The following is a 23,581-nucleotide window of genomic DNA, read 5'->3' as shown; positions in this document are numbered from 1 at the left end:
ATTCATGTGGCCCGGCAGGTCGGATCTGAGCCTGGTTCTTCATGGACTGGGTCGCCGGATCAGGCTGAGCAGCAGCCTTAAGAAAGATGATGTAATGCGGCCTGGTTCCCCTGTTACATTGCACGGCCTGGGCCAACCACCCTTGAATTCTTAACCTATGCTTCTAACCGAGAGACAAAAGAAGATTCTCCTTTCCGGACCACATTGAAAATCATTCTGATTCTAAAGAAAATCATTCTCAACAACATTTCTAATGGAAAATCATCAAATAACAGACAGTATTTTTACAAAATTTCCAGTAATTCAAATTTTACTTCCTCCAATAATCACCTAAACAATATTCTACTTGTGGATCATCCAAACCTAAATAATCGACACTACTCCTTTCCAGTGCCTCATGGCCACTGCATCGTCACTCCATTAACCAGGATGTGGAGAAATGAATATCAGAATAAGGACTCTAAAAATCAGCCTCTGGAAAAGTGACAAGGAGATCTAACTTCTCAGCAAGGTTAACTTTTATTTATTTCTAACTTGGTAACCCAGTAATTAAGTTGGCCGCAACACACGTTGATCCGGTGGAACCATATGAGGAGAACTTCTTGATTGCATTCTCAACCCCAATAAATTCATATACATCCTCATTTATTTATTTCTAACTTGGTAACCCAGTAATTAAGTTGGTCTGCAACACACGTTGATCCGGTGGAACCATATGAGGAGAACTTCTTGATTGCATTCTCAACCCCAATAAATTCATATACATCCTCGTCGAACACTGGACTTAGAGTTCTCATTTCGTCAAGAGTCAGGTCCTGAAGTTGACAGCTTTTTGACACGCAGAGAGCCACTGATCTTCCAACTATGTCATGAGAAGTTCTAAAAGGCATTCCCTGTGGAAGAAAAACAAAAGCAATTTTATGAAATAAAGAGAAACATAAAAAAGACTAAAAAATTGAAATGAAATTAAGAACCATCTTTCATGGAAAGAAAACAAAAGAGACTGTTTGCTCGACTAAAGGAAATCTAGTTTAAGCTACTTTCTTTTCATGTTATGTAAGAATGTTCACAGAATTGTTGAACTTGATTTAAACTTCAATGCTATGGAATAGGTGATTTTATAATTACTCAATTGCCAGATGATAATAAAATATATTGAAGTTGAAAATATGAAGGGGGCTGGTTCAGGACGCACCAAAGCCTAATCCACCATATCAAATAATTAATAGATAAGAACATAAGAGGAATATAGTAACTATGAATTAAACCAAATGCAAATATAACCATCTTTTCACTGGTGAAAACACAGGGTTGGTTGATAAGAAGACTTGCCTTCTTGACGAGATAATCAGCAAGAGTTGTGGCATCCAGATGGCCAGCTGGCAAAGCCTTTTGTATTCTTTCTCGATTGAAGGTAATGTTCTTTGCAAACTCTGCTGAAACTTCCAGCATTCCCACTATAGTCTTAACACTATCAAACATAGGTTCCTTATCTTCCTGTTGCAAACAATTCAGAACAGAAGGAAAAACTTCCCAAATTAAGTTCATATAGGTTGGAACGATGCAGGAGGAAAAAATTAACTGACTGTATCAATGCAAAAGCACCAAGGCTTAAGACCATAAGGGCTATGGATGAGTCAACCAGAATCACGATTGTATTCATCAAATGAATTTATATAACTAACAACCTGCAAATCGCGATTGTATGCAAGAGGAAGTCCTTTGCACAATGTAAGAAGAGTGACCAAATCTCCAATGACTCGAGCAGACTTTCCTCGAACAAGTTCCATTGGATCTGGATTTTTCTTCTGAGGCATTATACTACTACCTGTGGAGACAGAGTCACTTGGTGTGATAAATCCAAACTCTTCGGAAGCCCATAATACCCATTCTTCGCCAAGTCGAGAGAGATGAACAGCTATGATGGAATTAGCAGAAAGGAACTCCAAGACAAAGTCTCTGTCTGAAACTGCATCAATGCTATTTTATTGGATGAAACAAAAATATTAACCAATTGCTGAAGAGGGCATATAGAAAGATGTATGGTAAATGAACAAGCAAATAAGAGAAACGGATTGAACTGAAAAATGGATATGCAAATCCAAAAAGAAAATCCTACAAGGGTGATTAAATTGACTCAAGAAACTTGGAATGCGTGGTGAGAATGTTATTAATCTACTATTATTTTCCAAAAGCATTTCCCCATTGGACAGACATTAACCAAATCGAATCAACATTCCACAGGGATCAGAGAATTAGCTTACTAACTTTTTCCCCAAAAAAAAAAAAAATCTGTTGGGAAGAGAATGTGCTCCATGAATATTCAATAGCTAACATTATGCAGACTGCAAGAGAAGACCAGGACAGAATTAAGCACTGGCATTAAAGGCCAGGAAAAATGGAAGCTAAATAATCAGAAAAATAATCCCTCCCTTTAAAGAGCAAGAGATAATCAAGTGCTATGATACAGTTCACTAGTAAAGATGATTTCTATGGGCATTGATGGGTGTTTTTCCCCTCAAATGAAAACCGCACCTTTTGACATCCCCAAAATTAGAGCTTAAGGACTGTTTCAATAATCACCTGTTCCTCATTGGGGCAGTGAATCCCAGAGCTTTGGAAGTCCTAAACCTATCAATAGGCAGGCCAGTCCCAGCCAATGCACAAGCACCTAGAGGGCAGAAATTCAGCCTATCTCTGCAATCTAGCAACCGACCAGCATCACGTTCAAGCTACAATAAAAAAAGCCCTAGACAGTAAATACTTAGTCCCTGATTAGTTGTGAAAAACTATTTTGAACAAGAACATGACACAGTATGAGTTTAAGAAGAATATAGTGTAAACATATTATTTTGAAAAATTATAGTGAAATGTAGTACGAGTTTGAGAGCCATGAAAAGTTATCTTTTTATCTCATGTCATATCTTCAATATGTATATGTGATTTGTACCAACATATATGAATTTATTTTCTACAAGTAAACACGGTTATAGCTTCTCCTAAAAAAACCGTGCTAGCTTAACAAATGAATCAATTCAAACCTGCTCAACATATGCTAAGAGAAGATGCTGCAATAAAACAGGTTGAGCCCTTTGCAGATGTGTATAACCAGGGACAATAAGTCCATTGTTCTTCAAAGCCAATGTCACCAGTGCAACCTGAAGATGTTTAATACTGGTGAGGATCATAACAATTGCATCACGACACCATAGTCGAAAATCAGTCAACACTTGATCATTTCGACTCCTAGCTGTGTGAAGCTTCTTTGCAGGTTCACCAATCATATCAGTGAGAGCGGCTTCAATGTTCATGTGCACATCCTCACGGTCAGTCCTCCATATGAACTGACCAGCTTCAATGTTTCTCTCAATCTCATCAAGTCCTTGCAAAATACTATCTCTATCACTCTCACTGATCAGTCCCTACAGCAGAACAAGAAAATAAATCATTGAATTTCATTAAGTTTCTTCCTTTAGTTTTCCAAAATTAAGGGGAATTATCAAGCTTCGAGGATTGAATTTGGATAAATTAAAGCAATCTAACTATAATCCTGATTAATCCCAGAAATACAGTTGGGAATCAGCCCATTCTTATTTGGCATTTGAAGCTAAGGGCGAAGGGAATTGAATACTGTGAGAAAATATTAAGACTTTCAAATTTTCTTTCTATGATCTTCTTAGCTTCAACTTTCTCAGCCATCAAACATTTTCCTCAAATCCCAAAAACAGGGACCTCCAAGACTAGCACAACTAATTAGACGCTAAATCCCATCTCATTGCCCCTGAAATTCCATTTCCCCCTTTTTCCCATCAACCGAACAGCAATACGACATTGCCAAAACAAACCCAAATCCCAAAAGGAAAAAAAAAAATAAACCCAGAATAAAATCAAACTAACCTGTTCAGCGAGCATAGAGGCATGAGCTTTGCTCCCCAAGATATCATGCTTGTACAGCTGCTTATCAAATGAAATAGACTCCGTGAACTTCTCCACAATCTCCGTCACGCTCTCTTCGAATCTGCCACCCCACAGCTTCGTCTCCTTAGTCTTGGCGCCAGTCTCGCTCATGCTGCAAACAAGGTCGACCAACCTCGGCTTAGCTCTGGACATGAAAGAAAAAGCGGGTTTTTTCCTAACAGAGAAGAAAATAGAGGAGAATGAAGGAATCGATGAATTAAAAGAGGAGGCTGATGACTGCAACTGCATGACGAGAGACAGCTAACAATTTAAGTGAAGAAGAAGAAGAAGAAGAAGAAGAAGATTATTCCAAAAATAAGAAAGAAAGCTTCGCCTTTAAGGGTTTTTGCTTTGATATCGCTGTCTCACTTTTTGTTTCTAAGAGAGAGAGAGAGAGAGAGAGAGAGAGATTTAATTTTTTATTTAAATTTTTATAAACATCGTCCATTTTCCCTTTTGCCTTCTGTGGGTTTTGATGGAACCAGGAAGATGACTCAAAACGGCATGACATGTTGCCGTTTTAATCAGCAAAAGTCCTCGACAAGGGTATTGCAGTATACTTCTGGGCCCATTGACTGGGTATGTCGTTTCGTGATATTACGAGCAAGTATTTTGTCGTTTTTCTAAGTAGGTCGGGCTTCGGCCCATTTCAAGGGGGTGACTACTTTACGTTGCTAATTAATTACTAATATTAACTTATTTGTATATAAATTTGGCCCAGTAAATAGGACCGGCTGATAGAGGGCTGAGATTTAATGGGCTTCCCCTCTTTTCCATTTCATGAGATTATATTACTCATACCTACGTAAATGTTCTATTTAGTGCATATTTTTTTTTAAAAAAAAAATTAAATACTTTTATATATAAAAACACATAAGAAAATATATACGTAGTATTTAAGTATAAACAAAAAATAGTTTCATATAAAATATTAAATATATATTTTTAATTTTTAAATTTATATCATATTATTATTTTTATTTCTATAATGAATTATGGTTTCACTTTTTTCTATTTTAAGATAATTGCCTTTCAATTTATAAGATTTTCTCGAGACAATTTAGTATTCAACGGTTTTATTTTATTTTTTTTAATTGTTTGTAAAATTATTAATTTTTTACTTTGCCCTTCTTTACTTTAAAGTATAAAATTTTAAAAAAATTAAAAAAAATCAGTTCAAATTTTTTTAGGTTTATAATTAAAAAAATTGGTTTATATAAAATGTAGTCTCGATTTTTTTAAAAAAATTATAATTAGCTATGTTGATTTTATGTTTTTACAATAAGAAAACTAATTAATTACTCATTAAAACGTGGCGTACACCAAACCCAGATTCGCTGTGCATGTGGTCAAAGTTATGACTTTATGGACTGAAAGTACGAAACTGCCCTGAGCCCTCCGTATTGAAAACAAGTTTATTTGTATTGAAATTTTTTCTTGCTTCCCAATTTTCTCTTTTGACTTTTACTCTACATCCATTAATATATGATTTGCCTTTTCCTGGCACATCCACACACACACATATATATATATATATATATATATTGTGCAAGTTTAAAATAATTACTTGATTTTATTATATTATATAAAAAAATAACTTTATATTAAAATTATATTTGTACATAATTAATTTCACATTTTATAACTTCCTTAAAAAAAAACCGTGTAAAATTTGGATCTAACACCCATTAAATTAAAGATAAAAACAACTTTGAAATTTTTTATTGTGTTTTTTCGCTAATTGTTATGTCAATTTCTTAGTTTTTAAATTAATGGGTTTGGGTATGAACGATTAAATTTGGTCTAAGTTATATTTTTATATAATCAACACTCAACATGATATGCTTTTCTTTTTTTTTTTTTGTTGATAGGAACCAACAATCGGCAATGGAATCAAAATTACAATAATTGAGACAATATATTATGGGGTTTGGTGTCTGGTGGGTCCTTTCATACAATATAATAAGGGATTATAAGTACACTTGGCAGTGTTAGTCCTTGTTGAAAAAATTATTAAAATTAAGTTTGATTTTATTATTTTATAAATATTATATATATAAATCTAATTTATTAAATGTATCAATATAAAAGGGGTGTAATTAAATTAGACATAGTGTCGATAAATTTATTATTTTTATTAAAAAAATAAACAGTTAAATTTTTGTAATCAAACTAATTATAATATATTAAAATATAATTAATTTTTCTATTCATATATAGGAAAAAAATAGATACCACAATTAAATGGGAAAATTAGTTTATAAGTACTCTTGGGTCATTGTCGGGCAAAATAATCAGCCATGTGCCTGCAATATTTGGCTGGTTGAAATGGAGTGTCCATCATCATTCTCATCCTAATCATTAATCAACCAAATAAGCTGTCCTAATCAACACTACATACATATATACATATACATATATATATGTATTGAAGGAGAGGCTACCAAACTACATGTATAAATATATGTGTGTGTATATGTGCATGTCTCTATCTTTTTTTTTGTGTGGATGAGGATGAACAAATTGTGACCAGCCACGAGATTTAAGGTATTCATATAAAATCTACCTAATGTAATTAAATAAATAATTTCTTATTTAAAAAATATAATGTTTTATTGTAAGTGGTGTGTGTGTGTGTGTATATTTTTATTATTTAATTAATAAATATACAAATTACTCAACATAAAAATTAAATCAACATGCTCATAATTCTTTTACGCATCTTTAATTTTTTTAGCTGAATTATAAATTATTAAGTAATTATTAATAATTTATATAAGCTGTTCTTAAATCAGTTTGGTGGTAAATAACATCAACTTAGATAGATAAATAACCTCGTTTATGACCTGCTTTAATTTCAATTAGAAACATATTTTAATTTTTTATTTGTCCAATTTGAGCTATATAAGTAATTGTCATCGGGTGTAGCTATATATATATATATATGTAATAAAATTATTTATTTGAAATTAATTTGGTTTATGGTTTCTAGCAGTACAATAATTAATTAATTAGCACTAGTTCAATGCTGTCAATTGATTAATAATCTTTTGAATACTTATTGTAAAACAAAAATTAATTAAAATCAAATTAAATATTTCCTTTTAAAATAAGGTAAATATTTATTAGTTAAGCGGTGATGCTACTTTATTGGGTGAGCCTTGCCTGTCTCACTATACACGTACCAGATATTTGTACATTAAAATTAAAAAAAAAAAACAATCATAAACATCTGAAAATAATAATTTATTTTTAAATACAAATTGATGCGTTAGATAAAAATTGAAATTAAAATAAGAATATTTTACTGAATTTATTTTTTTAAAAAATATAAATTATATAATATTTATATTTAAATGATTAAAATTATATTTTAATTTTAAATTTATCTATTCAATTATAAAAATATTTTTAAATATAAAAATAAAAATCAATGTTCGGTAATATCCGGGGGGTTGCCGTAAGAATTGTTTTTTTTTTTTTTATTAAAAAAAAAAGACACTAGAAGAAACCTTGTTCTATTTCTCTTCTCCTGTTGTGGGTTGTGGAGGGGTTACTGGAACCACTCCCGCACGTAACAACAAATTCCTATCTTCACGCCACGTCACCACCCCTCTTTCTCCCTCTCCAACCATATCTGACCTGGCACTCACCTCTTATCTGACCTGGCACTCACATGGCCACGATCCCATGTGCCCAATTCCATGTCTTTCACGTGCACCTCCAACACATATTTCTACATTATTTAATTTCATAAAAGATTAAATTAATTACTGAAAATTAATTTTGATTAGCTATTTCGATTTTTTTTTTAAATGATGTTTGAAATTATAGTTCAAAATGTAATTTATGGAAATAAATTTTACCTGATACGCAAAATTAGAGAGTAAAAAATTTTTACCATTAAATAAAAAAACCAGTCCGTTCTAAATTTACCCTTGTATTTTTAAACCATGCCCCTGCTGTTGCCTACGTGGAAGGAAATCAGGCGTACTTATCATGTTCCTGATTGCACGGGATCATAGCGTTTTTGTTTTTTACTAAGATTAAAACTCATCATTTTATGCTGCGTGTTAAATAATTGGCAGAGCTTAAACACTAAACTACCCGGCAATTTACTAGAAAGCTCTCTCTCTCTCTCTCTCTCTCTCTCTCTCTCTCTCTCTTTGATTCTTCAAAGCCAAGGGAGAGAAAAATTTGAAACTAAAATCTCCATTACAGTTTTGATTTTGCTGGAAACCTGGCAATACAGATTTTCTTTCTTAAGGTATATATAGAGAAAAGCTGTTCTTATTTCTTTCTTTCTCCTCTTTCTTTTCTGTTGGGTCTTGTTTGTGGATATAAATGGTTATAATAATGTGATTATTGTTAGTATAACTTTTATGGGTCTTTGAATCTTCTTCCGATATTCGAAGTTTAATCCACAAGGCAAAAAAAGTTTACTTATTTTTTGCTCTTTTCTTTTGAAAAATGAAAAATCCATATGGGTATTTAAGTTTTGCAGTTTTACCTTATCTTTATGTGAAGTTATATATATGTGTATTACATGCGTGTTTGTATATATATATATATATGTGTGTGTGTGGTGGTGGGTAATAATAGCTTAATGTAATGTTTGATTGACCGGGACAATGTAAATTACAAAAAGAAAATATGGATTTTTTTTGGTTAATTATATGGAGATTTCGTAGAAAGGAAAAAGTTTGGGTTTTCGAGGCCTGGATAAACCTGGTTTTACAAATTTCAGGTGGGTGTTTGTAAATTTTTCATGTTGCTTTTTAATTGATTATTACTAATTTTGTTTACTTTTTCGCGCTTTGGGAAAAAATCTTTATTTGGCTAGTTTCTATTTTTGGATTGTTTTAAATTTGTTTCAAATGTAGACAGACAGACTTGTATTCTCTGGTTTATTAGGAAATTCGTTGTATTTGACAGTGATAATTCTCAGACTTTTCGCTGGAAAGGGATATCTTGATACCCAATGACTCTTTGTTTGGCTGCCTAGAAAAATGATGGAAAAATATTTATGAGAAACCCTCTCTCTGGTTATCTTCATATCTATTATCACCCTTAGAGAGAGGAGAAAATGGGGGTTAACTTATATTGAATGATTGAATGCATTGAGCAATAGTTTCATGGAGATGGTTGTTGGCTATCAGATTCAACAAGAAGTCTCTATTGGCCATCAGATTCAACATGTCTCTTATTCAATATTTCATTTTCTTCTAGAACTCTAGCTTATTTTATTTTCCTGTTTGGATGCTAAGAAAATGAAGGTTTCTTTTGTTTTTGCCTTGTAAACTGTGATTATACATATTTTGTCTGTTTTTGTATTTGATCAATCTGTTTAAACTTATTCTTAATTCCTGCTACAGGCAGAAACTGCTGCTGGCATCAATTGCCCCACATTTGCTTCTAGGCGAAAATTACTTGCTTTTTTCACTGCAAGTAATACTTCTCTGCTTGGGATTTTTGATTGATTTACATGGCGGTGGCATTTTCCCATCTGTCATGGTGGTTGTGGAGTGGGAAGCATCTAGAGCCCAGAATCTCAAATGGGTCTTCTCTAACTTCTTCGTCGGATTCGGGTCTGTGGGAGGCAGATCATCTGAAATTCCCTCTGGTTAAAGGTGCTAAAATGGCATCCTCATCTAGGAGGGTCAAGCGCAAATGGCATAGTCGGGAAGAGAGAAAAATTGATAGGGAATACGACGTTGTTCTAGTGCCATCTGATGGTGGATGCGTTTCAGGGTCTGAATCTGATGGTTCAGATTATTCGATTGGATGGTTGGAGCCTCATGGGCCTGGATTCCAGAGTGATGATGATATGGATAACAGCTTCGCTGTGCTGGTTCGATGTTATGGGCAGAGTCAAGAGCATGTGATGGAAGATTCAAAGAATAATGTTTTGGGTGCTGTTGTGAAAATACCGGATAGTTACCCTCTCGGTATGTGCCATTGCTTCTCCCTAGTTTAATTGCTATTGCGTAAATACTTGTTCGCTTTAATTATTAGAATAATTCTATATTTTCATATCAATATGTAGAATGTTCGACTTGCAACTTGCCTCTACTCTTACTCCCAAGGATTCAAGGTGGGAGAAGAGGTGACTCGAACGTGAAGATCATGTTGTAGTTCTTAAGACTAATTTGAAAAAGAAAACTAGGAATTAATTAGGAATACAATGGGCATTGAACCAATACAAGATGTAAGAACCTCTTTCGGGAAAACATTGATGCTGCTTTTGGTTCTATTCCGATTAAATTCCTATTTATAATTCTCGTGTTAATCTTAAATGCATAATTTGTTGTGTTATATTATTCACTACGCATATTTTACGTTTGTTGAAGGGGAGAATTGAACTCACCTTGAAGAAAGATAATAATCAATAAGGTCAAGTGAACGATGATTGAAATGTGCTCTAATTATGCATGAAGATATATGAAAATTAGAATAAGGAATTGAATGATATTGAACCAAACACAACAAATTTTTTAGGTATGGTGGAGGTAGATACTTGATAGATTAATTGGAACACAGAGGTCGTTGACTAGTTTTTTGAAGCATTTTTTGTTGCTGAGTCTATCCAATTAATTGCAATAACTAGAAATCGTTTTGCTAAGTTTCACATTTCTTGATTGTGTTTATGTGTCGGACCTTTGGATATTTGATCTGTTGATAGATGACACAATTCTTTAGTTTGTCTTGGGAAATCAAAGCAAATGAATTTCGTACCTTATCTTATTTTAGTTTCATGACTAGGCATTGAATCATATGCGATTTACAGATCTTTGGCTTCTTCTCTTCCAATGAATTTGGTAATTTTTCATGTTATATTAAACTACTCGGGTGAGATGGTTGGGGCATTTGTAGTCAGATGGGCACTGTGGTGGTTAGATGATAATAAAGTTAAGGCATCAACTTTAGTAGTGGCCTATGGGTGACATACTTTAAGCTTCAATAGATGCTTAGCTGGAGAGAAATTAGAGAAACAATGTTTTGGGAGAACACATTTGCCCTCATCGAACCTAGTCCATTTACTTCTGATTCAACACTTAAAACCCGTTTTGAATTATTAATTCTATGATAGAGCTGTGAGCGCTCTAGTCATCTTGCTACTGTACCCATTACATTTTTAGGCTCTCTTTTATATTAATTTCTCTCGTTTTCTCATTATTCGTATTATGCTTTCACAAATTTTACTATATCTTGTTAGATCAATTGAATGAATCTACTAGACGAAAAAAGGCATGCTTAGACTCGCATTAACTGTAACATTTGATGCAGTATATGAATTCGATTTGTTGGAAAATGTGAAGTTATGGTACATTTGATGAATCTATCCCGGAAATTTGCGATCTAGGCTGACCTTTTCCTCATCTTTGGCTGGATTGGATATGCAGATAGCAAGAAATACATGGAACAATTTCTTTATTCCCTCCAGAACCATTGATCTTCTGGAGCAGCAGCATCTTATGGATATCCTGCTTGCTTTAATCTCTAGATTTCTATAAATATTGTATAAAGTGTAATATAGAGATATAAAACTGGAGAGAAAGAAGGAATCTCCAAAAAAAAAAAATGATGATTAGAGAAGAAAAGAATTTAGTAGTCACCCTAGTTTATTATTGGTGTTGGAGTTGCCTGCTAATATTAACAAATGAGCAGCTGAAAGTGAAGGTCCCTGAGATTTGAACTGAAATAAACCGGGAAAGAGTTGTCGCGGTGGTTGATGGTGTCATCCTCCTTGCCATTCCAAATTCAAGGAGAAATTGCAGCGTGAATGCTAGCTGGTGAGGAAGAAGAGGGTTGGCTGCAACTATTGATTAGTTAGTATTTTAAGGAGAGAAATGGAACTGGTTAGTATTTTCGTCCCCTTTTCACTGCGAGTGTGGGTTCGAGTTTTGAGCTATTCTATTCGATATTTGTGAGAGGACAATTTATTGAAGAAAAAGGGGGAATGTGTTGTGCTTGTTTGCTTTTTCATTCTTTTATGTAAATATCAATGTACATATATGGCTTCATTTTATTAATGTAAATAACTTTTCTATTTGATCAATATTAAAAAAGTATTTCTGTAAATAATTGAAGATTTACGCTCGGAGAGATAAATAATTTATTTTAAAATTAAAAATTTATACAAATTTTTTCCTTAACTAAATTTTATGAAGCTTATTTTCTAAATACTAATATAAATATACATTGAAATTTTTAAAAATTTTGTCATCTTAAAGCAAAAAAAAAAGAAAAAAAAAAGGTTGTGCCAATTTATTTTCTCAATATCACACATCATGAGTTAATTGTGTGATGATATTAAATCAAGTGGGTGGGATCCCTTATTTGGGTTAAACTTACATAATATTTTATATTTATTTTTTAAAAAATAAAATAGAAATACCATTTAAAAATAATAATGTGTTTATTTTTACCATTCATTGAACAGAAAAAAAAAAATAATAAAACTAAAAGAAAACACAGAGCATATTGGCACCTTTGAAAGTGATAACCCATGAAGCCAGACTAACTTTACAAAACACATAAAATAAAACTAAAAACAAATAGCATAATTATAAATTATTTAATTAATTAACTGAAATAACAGACCATAAGAAATTCAAGCTTGAAGGTATTTTGGTAAATAAAGGTTAGGCTTTAACAAAAGGCTAAAACAGAAAAAATGTATTAACAAGAACCCACATTTTCTTTTATATTACATTAATATTTTTAATCATATGAATGTCTTGTGTGTGTATATATATATAACCGAACTTGTTTCTGGTACAGGTGTGAAACCATAAATCAATATAAAGACAACTATTTAATAGTAACTATGATTTATTATTAGGGTGGCATAAAAGATTTGGTTCACTAAACACAAAACTAGATTACCAGAACAAGAAATAAGTGAAAACGACAAGAAACAGAACAGAACAGAACAGAAGTACCCTTGTCTTGTAACTTTAGCCACATGGACACTCTGATCTCTTTAAAGGCTTCTCCTATAAATCAGCTCTGTCAAAGGATCCAACACATAAACCGGGCGAAGTATGCTCTCCTCCATTTTTTAATTTTTTTTTTTTGACACAGACTCGGTTCCTCTGACTCGGACGCCATTGTTGTTCTTCTTGGTGAGTTTGTAATGGCGAGATGAAGGTGGGTTATGGCTTAAAATGGGTCTGTTGAGTTTTCATTCGAGAAAAGAAGGATGTTACAGAGAGCTGCAACCAATGCTTATTCATGGTGGTGGGCCAGCCATATTAGGACCAAGCAGTCCAAATGGCTGGAACAGAACCTCCAAGGTATTTACTCTTCTTTACTTTTTACAATCTAGATCAAGTTTGATCGGATTGTTAGATTAATGAACTGAAAAAAAAATCAGGTTCTTATCTGGGTTTGGATTGATCTGTAATGGGTTCTTTCTTTTTACCTTCAATGCTATTCTTCATTTTGCTTCATATTGGTTAACACCTGTTGATTAGTGAAAACTGTAATTTAGATGAAAACCTTGATTAGTTCGATAATGGGAATTTTAGAAGAAGAAAATAAAGGTGGAGAACTTGGAAAATTGTGTATAACAACAAAACATGAATAAATCTGACATGGGTTAGAAAAAGATACATAACCCATTTGAGAAATTTACTGACAAAATCAGTCCGTAAAAGGATTATGAGCTAAATCAGAGAGAGGCACAACAAGATAGTTTTTGTTTTTCCGGGGATTAGAAGTGATTGTTAACATGTTTTTGTAGAACTGCAGATATGGAGGAGAAGGTAAATTACACACTCAAAATCATCGATGAGGATGGAGATACTTTTGCAAAGAGGGCAGAAATGTACTATAAAAAAAGGCCAGAAATCGTCAACTTTGTTGAGGAGGCTTTTCGGTCATACCGTGCTTTAGCCGAAAGATATGATCACTTGTCAAGGGAGTTACAAAGTGCTAACCGCACCATTGCGACTGCTTTCCCAGAACAAGTGCCAGTTTCATTGGATGAAGATGACCATGAAGGAAATCCAGACGGGCCATCCAGAAATCTGCCTAATCTCCCCATAGGTAGAGTTCCGAAGGCCCCTGACATTCCAAAGAAAGATCTCAGATGCCATTCTATGTTATTGACAAGGAAAAAAGTCGCTCTAAAGAGGACTTCTACTTCTACCATCAAAACTCCTCCTCCAATAAGTTCAGGCCTCAGCAAGGATGAGGCACTAAAAGAAATTGACAAACTGCAGAAGGGAATCTTAAGGTTGCAAACTGAGAAGGAGTTTGTCAGAAGCACATATGAAAATGCTTATGAAAAGTACTGGGAAATCGAAGACGAGATCACTGAATTACAGAAGAAAGTTTGCAGCTTACAAGATGAATTCGGCATTGGCACTGTTATTGAAGACAACGAAGCTCGATCTCTCATGGCAGATACAGCTATTAAGTCTTGCCAAGAGACCTTGTGTAAATTGGAAGAGAAACAGAAGCAATCAGTGGAAGAGGCAAGAGTTGAGTGCACAAGGATTCAGAAAGCTCATCAGAAATTTGCAAACCTCAAAAAGGAATTTCTCCCAGAGGAAAATGTCCATGATGAGGAAGCTGAAGAAGAAACTGAGTCTGCAAGTGAAAATCCACAATTTTCAGAAGCAATGGAAGAAGAAAAACTAGACCTGAAACTCTTAAGAGACAGAATCAAAGAAGAGCTTGAGGCTGATTCAAGCTCTAATCTAACAGTTACCCAATTAGCAGAGAAAATTGATGAACTTGTAAACAAGGTTGTCACATTGGAAACTACAGTCTCTTCCCAGACTGCATTGGTAAAGAGATTAAGATCAGAAACCGATGAGCTGCATTCACACATTCACATCCTGGAAGAGGACAGAGATTCTCTTGCTTCAGGGTCAGATAATATGAACAGCAAGATAAAACAGCTAGAGGAGGAATTGAATAGAGTTAAGAACCTCAACCAAAGTATCGAAGCCCGGAACACTAATCTCCAAACACATTTCACCGAAGCAAATTGCAATATTGATCATTTGTCTGACAAATTAAAGAGTGTGCAGATCGAAGATGTGAGAACTGATTCTAGTGCCAAATTAGAGAAGGAGGTTGAACAACATGAGCCAGATAATAAGCAGTTAACATCAAAGCACATGAAAATATCAGAGGAAAAGAAAGATAATCATACTTATCCATTGATATCAAATGAAACAGAGAAAGAAAATCATAATGATCCATTGATATCAAATGAAACAGGGGATGAGAATTATAATAGTCTTGTACCCAGAGAAAGCGAAAAACATGATATTATCGTCCTGGAGAAACCTCCGGAGTCTGTGCCAGAGGAAAAAGCTGAGAAGAAATACTTATCTGAAACTGCAAGCAGTATTTTTGATGTCGAAGCAGAGGAATCAGGAACGGAAGATGAAGAAGATCATTCTGACTGGCGGCAGGTGTTCTCAACTGGGTTTGAAGACAGAGAGAAGATTCTGCTAGAGGAGTACACTTCAGTTGTTAGAAATTACAGGGAGGTAAAGAGAAAGCTCAACATGGTGGAGAAGAAAAACCGGGACGGATTCTTTGAATTGGCGTTGCAGATAAGGGAGTTGAAGAATGCTGTTTCTTTCAGAGATGTAGAGATCCAGACTTTAAGGCAGAAACTGAACTCGTCGGAGAAAGATTCCGGCGAAAATCCAGACGGACATCAATCGGAATGTAGATACTCTCATCCGGAAGAACACCAAGAAAACATAAGCCAAATAACAAGCTGTCCAGAATCTAATGTTTCATCTCCAACTCCACTTAATCGCTCATCTACACGGCAAGTTAATATTTCATCTCCAAATCCGCTTAGTCTTTCATCTCCAACTCCGGCTCATGTTTCATCTCCAAGTCCTCTGAGTCTTTTATCTCCAAGTCCAGTTATCAGTCTTTTACCTCCTAGTCCAGTTAATATTTCAACTCCAAGTTCAAATCAACAGCAAGATGAACCTGGAGAAACAATCAGCGAATCACCTCAACAGGGAGACTTGAAAAACCCTAAATCCGTTGAAAATGAAGTAAAGAAGAAAGTGGCAAACAATCCCAATGTTGTCCAAACTGTGGAAGAAAGAATCCGATCGGATATCGATGAATTGTTGGAGGAAAACCTAGAGTTCTGGTTGAGATTCAGCACTGCATTTCATCAGATTCAAAAATTCCAGACGGCCGTCCAGGACTTAAGATCTGAACTCCTGAAACTGAAGCAGAGCAGGAGGGAAGAAGAAGAAGGAAGCGTGAAACAAGGATCTTTCGGTTCCGATGCCCGGCCGATATACAAACATTTGAAACAGATACAGACAGAATTGACTCTCTGGTTGGAGAACAATGCAATACTGAAAGATGAACTGAAGGGAAGATACTCGTCTCTATGCAACATTCAAGATGAGGTTTCGAGAGTTACCGGAGCAAGTCAAGGAGTCAGAACAGTTCTCTCCGAATTCCAAGCCGCGAAGTTCCACGGGGAAATTCTTAACATGAAACAGGAGAACAACAAGATCTCCAACGAGTTGCAGGCAGGTGTGGACCGCGTGAAAATCCTCAAGGTAGACATAGAGAAGACAGTGTCACAACTGGAAGAAGAGCTTGGAATTTTCCAGTTCAAGGATAACTCGTCGCAGACGAGAGGCTCGTCCGGCCGGCCGAGGATTCCACTGCGGTCTTTCTTGTTCGGAGTGAAGTTGAAGAGGCATAAGCAGCAGAAAGCGTCTCTGTTCTCATGTATGAGTCCACAGTTGCAGAAACAGTACAGTTATGCTGCATCATCAGGCCGCCCTTGATTGCCAAAGTAGTTTTAGCTTATTCCCTATCTTCTTTTCCATTAATCCTGTATTTCACTTGTGTTTCCCTGGTTAGTGCTTGAGCAGAAAATTCCAATTCTGATTTCTGGATTTCTGGATTTCAGATTCTTGGTTTTATTATTAATTAATCGTGCTCATCCAGAAAAATATATATTTGCCATCTTTGTTCTGCAGAAGTCTCTCAAGCTCTTTACTGTTTACTTGACCATTAATCAACAAAACAAAGAATATAACTTTCAGAAATGCAGATTTTTTAAATTAGACAAAACAGCACCGTAAGATACAAGAAAGGAGAAAATTAAGAGAAAAATGTAAATTAATGATTTTGGAGAAGGAAATTTGGCAAGTTAATTAAAATTTTGGGTGAACATAATCAGTTTTTTTTTTTAAATTTTCAAAGAATTAATTCCATTTGATAAAAGACAGAGGGAGGGGATGATTCTGTCTGTGGAGATTTGTACAAGGATAAACATTTAACCATTTTGCCCAAGAGATCCTTCGACAAATTAATCTACAAAACAGATTTTCCTAAAACAAAACTAAACCCAGATCAATAGAAGTTCATGAATTTTCACAAGATTTTTTCCCGCTAAATCCCATTTCCAGCCTCTAATTTGCTCCTAAGCTCTGGATTCTCAGTGCATTCATTAGTTACGGTTGATAAACTCGACTGCTTATTTACATTCACATTCTCACCACTCTCTTTAACTTCAGAATGCTTTTCCCTTCTATCAATTGATGAATCCATCACTTGACCATTATTTGCATTTGGATTCTCTTCAGCACAGTGGCTGATGACATCCAGTTGGTCAGTTTGAACTACCTCCATATTTGAAGTACTAGGATTTGGATCCTTGGCAACAGTAGCTTGTTTTTCTAATTCTGTTTCTTGGTTTCTCGTATCTGCTTTATCTTCCCGAATTTTCCTAGTTTGTTCGTTCTCTTCTACTTTATCTTCCAGAATTTTCTCAGTTTGTTCTTTCTCTTCTATAAATGGTTGACCTCCTTGGACTTGCTCTTCTGGCTTCTCATCTGGTTTTGAAACTTTGGTCTCACCAACAGGCTTAACCTGTTGCTTAGAGTGAAGTACAGGATCAGGATAGGATGTCAGAGCATTTGACTTGTTTGATGTTAAAGCAGACATTGATGAAGCATGCTGTGGCTTTAGCGAGACAGCTACAACTGAGCTAGAAGGGACAGAGGGATTACCCGAGAACCGTTCAGCCCCAACACCAGTTGGAATTTTGGGAAAAGCCTTCATGTGTGTGGAAGTGTTAGTAGGTAAGGATGATTTAACAGACAACCCGCCTGAGGATTTGATATGGATAATATTTTTTCCTGGGGCAGGCTTGAGTAGCGAAGCAGCATCTGAAGGTCGAGCAATCTTCATCCCTGTAGCAAGAGTAGCAGTTGGTGCAGCTGAATCTGAACAAGGATTAGGATTCACCAATGTCTTCTTTGCAGATATCCGAGGTTTTGATGCAGCATTTGATGGTCTGACTAGAGATGGTTTTGTTGGGATGGTACCATGTGGAGGTTGATCTTGGGCTTGTAAAGTGTTGCTGTCAACTATTTGAGCTTTAGCAATAGAAGTGGGTTGAGCAGAGTTTCGAGATGCAACGCTTGACGCTGTCCCAACTGATCCAAAGACATTCAGCACTTAGACATGAGCCAACCACCAAATCTCAGATGGATTAAACACAAACAAGCAAGTCTAGCATCCAGCATTTGAGAAAAATATCATAAAGAAAAAACTATGATCAATATTCTTGATTATTGTCTTCATTTTTCATGGATTTCTATGCTAGCCATATTAGGACTAAAAAATAGCATTAACTGGAGAAGGAAATCACCCGGACAACTCAAACCTGCTGTCAGATTTTTAGCTGGTGGACCAGCAAGGGCCAAGGACATTGCATGATTAGCTGCATGAGTAGCTGCCAACTGTGACTCTGTTCGGTGTGCACCAGCATGGTTAGCTCCCGCATTCAAGTTGTTGCGTCTTTTCCTAATAATGGCCCATCTCTGCAATACAAGGAAACTTGTCACAATTAGTAGAATAAAAGGTAAAGAAGTTAATTGTCACTACCATATTGCATATTTTACATAATCAACCATGAAAATTAGCGCAAATGCCGTTGCCGAGATTTGAACCCGGGAAAACTGGGTAGAACCCAGACATCCTGACCGGACTAGATGACAACAGACAGCTGTATCGAACAATAACAGCATTGCACTAACCCATCCATACAACTTAAAAACACACATCAAGTTCACAAGTAGATGCTTACCAGAAACATGAAGAAAAATAATTGCTCTGGGATTCACAACTAAACAAAATAATATGATTAATGATGATGCATGCCAAAATATAAACTACAATATTAATGATTTAAACTTTAAAAATTGGAATGGTTAAAAGGGTGAAACTTTGGCAGACATCATTGACAGAGACCACAACAGAATGTATCATTCACAAAAACACAAGTAAAAGACATGTTGACTACAGAGCATGTCAAAAACAACCTGAGAAGATACACGATTATGAATACCTAGAAAGAACCCACCATCTGATGAGTCCTTGAATCCACTGGGCAATCATGAAATTATGTAATGGTAAGCAGAAGGATCAAGATTCAAGGAGAAGGTCAACCAAAAAGGCCCCAGTCAGAAAATAGAACCTTTTGCTGCAAATCCGAAGAATTAATTCTTCTGCGGTTCGGTCATGTGAGGGTGTAATAGTTCTAAAAATGGCAAAAGAACAGGAGTTGAACCAAAGCAGGTTTACTGAAAATATAGACACATGCTCACCAGGCCACAGCATTTTTTAATGAAAAATACAAGTTGTGACATGTTGTACAATTGTGTTACTTATTATTTTGTGCAATCAATAACAGTTTATCACACATTTTAAGCTTTTTAGTTTCATAAACGCACATTTATAATTTATGTTTACCTTTTTTTTAAGGGAAAAAAGTCCATTGAGAGGCACCAGAGGGACAGTCACATTCATATTTATATTAATAAATAACTCAAACCAAATACGTTTGAGTATCGACACTCTTATTCACATACCAATATCATGTCCAAAGCAAAGACATTGAGAGTACGTTCCAAGAAAACAATGCATGATTCGTGATAGTCTTAGGTTTAAAAGATGGATAAACAAATCAATAAAGCCAAAGAACGGAAAAATAAATCAAACAAAAAATATCAGCTACGTGAAATTCCAAATAGAACCTGAGATAGCTGTGAAGCAGTTCTATCTGACTTGAAGTCTCCTTTTAATATGTTAGCCCAATTCCCTTCACCACATTTCTCCACAGCAGCAATCAGTTCCAAATCCTCTGCTTCTGACCAAGGTTTTCTTTTTCTTCGAGGTGGTAAGCTGCCAGTGCCACTAACTGACCCATTTGCATCCAGTCCTTCATTAGCTGTTGTTGCGGGTAATGGTTGCTTTTGAACAGATACTGGAACAGTAATGTTTACCCCTCTCATTGATCTGGAAGTTTGAGAATGTTCAGAAGTGCTCCTAAACGATGGGTCATTAGGTATATTTATGGTCAGTGGAGCCTCAACAGTAGAGCTGTTAGGTAGATTGCAGTCACATGGTAAGCCAGAAGCAATAAGTACCTGAACACAAATAGAGAGAGAAACTGTAACATAAGCTAATTGCAAAAAAGGTACAAGCCTTAAATAAACAATCTTTTCTTTTTCCAAAGAAAATAAGCCATCAAGTATTATAAAGAGATTTGATTCGCTGGTAACCCCTCAGTCTCATTAACCATTAATGACCCATGCACGCTGGGCAAAGCGGCGCCTCAAACCCTGTTAGTAATCCCTTAACCAGGGTCCAGGAGGTAACTTGGATGTCCCGATGTTTGTCAAGATTAAGGCTTCATTTTAGTGTGTAAATGATCCAAAGGACATATTTCACTAGCATATTTACATGTAAATGATTGTCCACCACTTGCCAAAAGGAGCTAGCACAGAAGCATGACCCGCAGGGAGCAACATGCAGGACCATCTCCCCATCCAAGCAATAGGAAGCTCCAAAGTAATTTTTCAAAATGGAAAATTTATTTGTGGGTTAAGGTGAACAGGATTTCTGGAGAAGGAAGGGGGAGAACAGGGGATGATTCTTTTTCCATCTTACAAAGATATCAGGTTGCTTATATTCTTTTCATGTTTAATCTCTCTGTTCTTTTTTGTTCCATTTCTATACTTTGTTCTCATTCCTGAGGGGAGAGGGGGGTTACCTTATCTTCCCCATTTTATATCTTCTTCCTTTCTCATATATCTTCTTTTCTTGCAACAACTTAAGAAAAAAAGGGAAACAAAAGGAAGACACCTCATGGAAAGAAATCTTTCAAAAAAAACTCTATTTCATTCACTTACTTTTACACATGCTGCAGCCTCTGATGAAGCTTCAGTGCTAACATGAGGAAAAGCTTCCAATTCATACTCTAAGTCACTATCATCATCCTGCAGGACAGAAAGTTTATCATAAGCATACATGGTCAAGAACTGATTTACTTCAAGACCATGCATGACAGCTTAAGTGACATTCTCAACATATATCATTCTTCATTTCCTTCTCAACAAAAAAAATAAGGCAATACAGGTTTTTTTTTAAATAAAAAAATATATTTTTTGAAATAAATGCAATACAGGTTCCTTCGGCATCCATTGTGATAACTGCAATCCATTGAAAATATATGATCACATCTTCCATTATAGAATTTAATTTAGTTGGCACTTCATCAAAAAGTCATGTCAATGATTAAGTGACATCCACTATACATATATGTCGGACAGAGAATTTGAGATACATGGTCAGCACCTCCTTGGTGCCTGGTCTACCATGCATGCATACAGACATATATTTATGAGTATGCGTGTATTGATACGTATAACTTCAAAAATATATTGATTGAGATGGAAAAATAATACAAGAGTATATGAGAACAAGACATATTAGCAATAGATGAATCTTTTCATCAACTACCTCCTCTTGATTGTCTTTGTACAGCCAAAAGAAAAAGACTAGATTAATTTCTTTCATTGCACCATTATCTCGATTCTGTCTGACAGTTTAAATTCAATCATCATCAGCCGAGAAAGATCCATTCTATGCCTAATTTTAAAACCTTATTATTTTACCTACTATGACCAGTAAGACTAGTAATCACATACACCCTCTCATACCCCACACAATCTTTTTTACAAGCTACAATTTGAAGAGGGTGCAAAACTGACCAAGGGTAGCGCTCCATCTTGCGTTTCAGTCAAGGAGTCTCGATATGCCAAATGCCTCCATAGCATCTGATACTCCCTCGCATTAGAAATCCCAGTAGTCGTCTTCTGCACCAGTGCATCCCAGTCGAGCTTCGCATCTGAATACTGGGCTACTTCCTGCAACAAGGCCAGCACTTCAGTCGCGCTGTACCTGTCCACCAACAAGAGAAAACATTCAATAAATCAGAAACCCAAACAAAACATGAACATGACCAATTGAATAATAATAGAAAATTAAATAAAAACTAAACCTAAGAAAAATAACTGGCAATAGAAACTTTAAAGAAAATTGCAGATAAAGCCAATACAAAAACCACGCCCAACAAGAGGAATGAGTGAAAGAAAAAGCACATAGCAAAGCAATACCCCAGCGAAATAATAGACAAATTCATTCGTTATAGAATAAGAGGAGGGAGTGAAAGTTGATACCTCTGTAAAAGACTGGAGATATCTTCTTCACTGATAAACCCCCTGCCGTGTTCCTTCGTCTTCTCAAGCATTGTGGTTATTGTGGTCAAATTGCATATTAAAAAAAGTGGAGTAGCAAAGAAATCGCAAAAAGTAAGAGTAATCAATCAAAACATCCAAAACCCTGGCAAGGGTTTTAGCGAGAGGTCAAAAACCCTAGAGGAAGAAAAGGACGATAATACTATGCCCGGTAAAGAAGAAGATAAAGACGAGAAGAGAGGGATCGAGAATGGACAAGAGTGCAGGCAGAATGACCGACCGTTGAGAAGCGTGGAGAACACGCGCTTGGCAGGGTTGAAGAAGAGAGAGTATGGAAGAGCACAGGAGAAGGTAGAAACGGCAAAATAATCGAAGGATGCGCTGGCTGGGGAAGAGATTTCAAGTTTGAAGGTCCAATGCGCTTTAGAGAGGATGAAATGACTCTTATATCCCCATCATTCGGAGTTGAGCTTCGTCGAATGTTTGAGGCTTCGCCCTCGGTTAATATTTAGAGTCGAATATGCCATCCTTCCTTCAGTCAGTGAATGATCGGAAAAAAAAAAAAGTTTAGGAGCTTTACGGCATTCAGCCCAACTGCCCAAACTATACGGTACTAAAATTATAAGCATACGTGTATATAATACTGTGTTATTTATTTATATTTAATTTAGTATTTATTTTAAATTAAGTTGTAAATTTTTTAAAACATCTAATGCTACATGTAACAAATCTTGATATATGATACTGTTTTTTTATTAACCATTAATTTATATTAAGAAATGCTCGATGAAAAATTTTGTATTTGAACTAATTAAAATCAGTTTAACATTAAAAAAAATTCAATATTTATAGTTTATTTTCATATTTTTATAATAAATACTAGGTTAAAAATTAATAACATAAATGGATTAATTAAAAATATTTTTAAAATATGAAGTTAATTGAATGCAGAGGAAAAATCGAACAAAAATAAATAACATTCGTGAGTAAAAATAAAACTTAAACTTAATCTCTCTCTTATTATATATGCGTTACAGAAAATATTTTAGCCGCGGTAT

General features: G+C 35.1%; 4 protein-coding genes across 17 annotated transcripts; 2 read left to right on the top strand and 2 right to left on the bottom strand.

Annotated features, from left to right (window-relative positions):
- Positions 1-191: 191 nt before the first annotated feature.
- Positions 192-4,404, bottom strand: LOC110818863 (L-Aspartase-like family protein). The gene is made up of 6 exons (XM_022047880.2): positions 3,898-4,404; positions 3,042-3,422; positions 2,584-2,732; positions 1,689-1,980; positions 1,333-1,497; positions 192-893 (listed from the first exon to the last, which is right to left on the bottom strand). Exons 1-6 carry the CDS (start codon positions 4,204-4,206, stop codon positions 642-644), a joined length of 1,548 nt encoding a protein of 515 aa, XP_021903572.1. The 5' UTR covers positions 4,207-4,404; the 3' UTR covers positions 192-641.
- Positions 4,405-8,042: 3,638 nt separating this feature from the next.
- Positions 8,043-12,016, top strand: LOC110818882 (uncharacterized). Of its 4 annotated transcripts, none has more exons than XM_022047905.2 (3): positions 8,043-8,224; positions 9,333-9,905; positions 11,245-11,385. In XM_022047905.2, the coding sequence occupies exons 2-3, from the start codon at positions 9,443-9,445 to the stop codon at positions 11,289-11,291; spliced, it is 510 nt and encodes a 169-aa protein (XP_021903597.1). In that variant the 5' UTR covers positions 8,043-8,224; positions 9,333-9,442; the 3' UTR covers positions 11,292-11,385. The 4 variants fall into 4 exon arrangements, with proteins under 4 accessions (XP_021903597.1, XP_021903594.1, XP_021903596.1 ...); XM_022047902.2 differs by lacking the exon at positions 11,245-11,385 and adding an exon at positions 10,004-10,272; XM_022047904.2 differs by having other exon boundaries at positions 8,046-8,224; positions 11,361-12,016.
- Positions 12,017-12,774: 758 nt separating this feature from the next.
- Positions 12,775-23,068, bottom strand: LOC110818700 (uncharacterized). Of its 10 annotated transcripts, none has more exons than XM_088221594.1 (11): positions 22,506-23,068; positions 22,038-22,227; positions 21,177-21,263; positions 20,019-20,411; positions 18,632-18,803; positions 14,901-18,416; positions 14,678-14,807; positions 14,493-14,556; positions 13,848-14,398; positions 13,385-13,425; positions 12,775-13,284 (listed from the first exon to the last, which is right to left on the bottom strand). In XM_088221594.1, exons 1-6 carry the CDS (start codon positions 22,574-22,576, stop codon positions 17,368-17,370), a joined length of 1,962 nt encoding a protein of 653 aa, XP_088077720.1. In that variant the 5' UTR covers positions 22,577-23,068; the 3' UTR covers positions 12,775-13,284; positions 13,385-13,425; positions 13,848-14,398; positions 14,493-14,556; positions 14,678-14,807; positions 14,901-17,367. The 10 variants fall into 10 exon arrangements, with proteins under 10 accessions (XP_088077720.1, XP_088077718.1, XP_088077721.1 ...); XM_088221592.1 differs by having other exon boundaries at positions 12,775-13,425; positions 13,848-14,028; positions 14,311-14,398; XM_088221595.1 differs by having other exon boundaries at positions 14,311-14,398.
- Positions 13,117-16,954, top strand: LOC110818699 (spindle pole body component 110). Of its 2 annotated transcripts, none has more exons than XM_022047655.2 (2): positions 13,117-13,256; positions 13,714-16,954. In XM_022047655.2, exons 1-2 carry the CDS (start codon positions 13,163-13,165, stop codon positions 16,755-16,757), a joined length of 3,138 nt encoding a protein of 1,045 aa, XP_021903347.1. In that variant the 5' UTR covers positions 13,117-13,162; the 3' UTR covers positions 16,758-16,954. The 2 variants fall into 2 exon arrangements, with proteins under 2 accessions (XP_021903347.1, XP_088077714.1); XM_088221588.1 differs by having other exon boundaries at positions 13,122-13,256; positions 13,706-16,954.
- Positions 23,069-23,581: the final 513 nt, after the last annotated feature.

The sequence above is a fragment of the Carica papaya genome, chromosome 1, assembly GCF_054855325.1.
Source record: "Carica papaya isolate Zhongbai chromosome 1, ASM5485532v1, whole genome shotgun sequence".
NCBI classification, from domain to species: domain Eukaryota; kingdom Viridiplantae; phylum Streptophyta; class Magnoliopsida; order Brassicales; family Caricaceae; genus Carica; species Carica papaya.
Note: the sequence above shows the minus strand (reverse complement) of the source record. Positions and strands in the feature narration are given on the sequence as shown.

What these genes read in the sequence shown, in the direction of transcription:
- LOC110818882 (XM_022047902.2), top strand. Translation starts at nt 9,443, where the DNA reads ATGGCGGTGGCATTTTCCCATCTGTCATGGTGGTTGTGGAGTGGGAAG. An exon ending in ACCGGATAGTTACCCTCTCG is followed by an intron (nt 9,906 to 10,003) that starts GTATGTGCCATT and finishes ATCAATATGTAG; the next exon opens with AATGTTCGACTTGCAACTTG.
- LOC110818699 (XM_022047655.2), top strand. Translation starts at nt 13,163, where the DNA reads ATGTTACAGAGAGCTGCAACCAATGCTTATTCATGGTGGTGGGCCAGC. An exon ending in GCTGGAACAGAACCTCCAAG is followed by an intron (nt 13,257 to 13,713) that starts GTATTTACTCTT and finishes GTAGAACTGCAG; the next exon opens with ATATGGAGGAGAAGGTAAAT.
- LOC110818863 (XM_022047880.2), bottom strand. Translation starts at nt 4,206, where the DNA reads ATGCAGTTGCAGTCATCAGCCTCCTCTTTTAATTCATCGATTCCTTCA. An exon ending in CCTCTATGCTCGCTGAACAG is followed by an intron (nt 3,423 to 3,897) that starts GTTAGTTTGATT and finishes GTTCTGCTGTAG; the next exon opens with GGACTGATCAGTGAGAGTGA. An exon ending in CATACAATCGCGATTTGCAG is followed by an intron (nt 1,498 to 1,688) that starts GTTGTTAGTTAT and finishes TGTTTGCAACAG; the next exon opens with GAAGATAAGGAACCTATGTT.
- LOC110818700 (XM_088221591.1), bottom strand. Translation starts at nt 22,576, where the DNA reads ATGCTTGAGAAGACGAAGGAACACGGCAGGGGGTTTATCAGTGAAGAA. An exon ending in AAGATGGAGCGCTACCCTTG is followed by an intron (nt 21,264 to 22,037) that starts GTCAGTTTTGCA and finishes TCTGTCCTGCAG; the next exon opens with GATGATGATAGTGACTTAGA. An exon ending in AGCAGGTTTGAGTTGTCCGG is followed by an intron (nt 18,417 to 18,631) that starts GTGATTTCCTTC and finishes TCTTTGGATCAG; the next exon opens with TTGGGACAGCGTCAAGCGTT.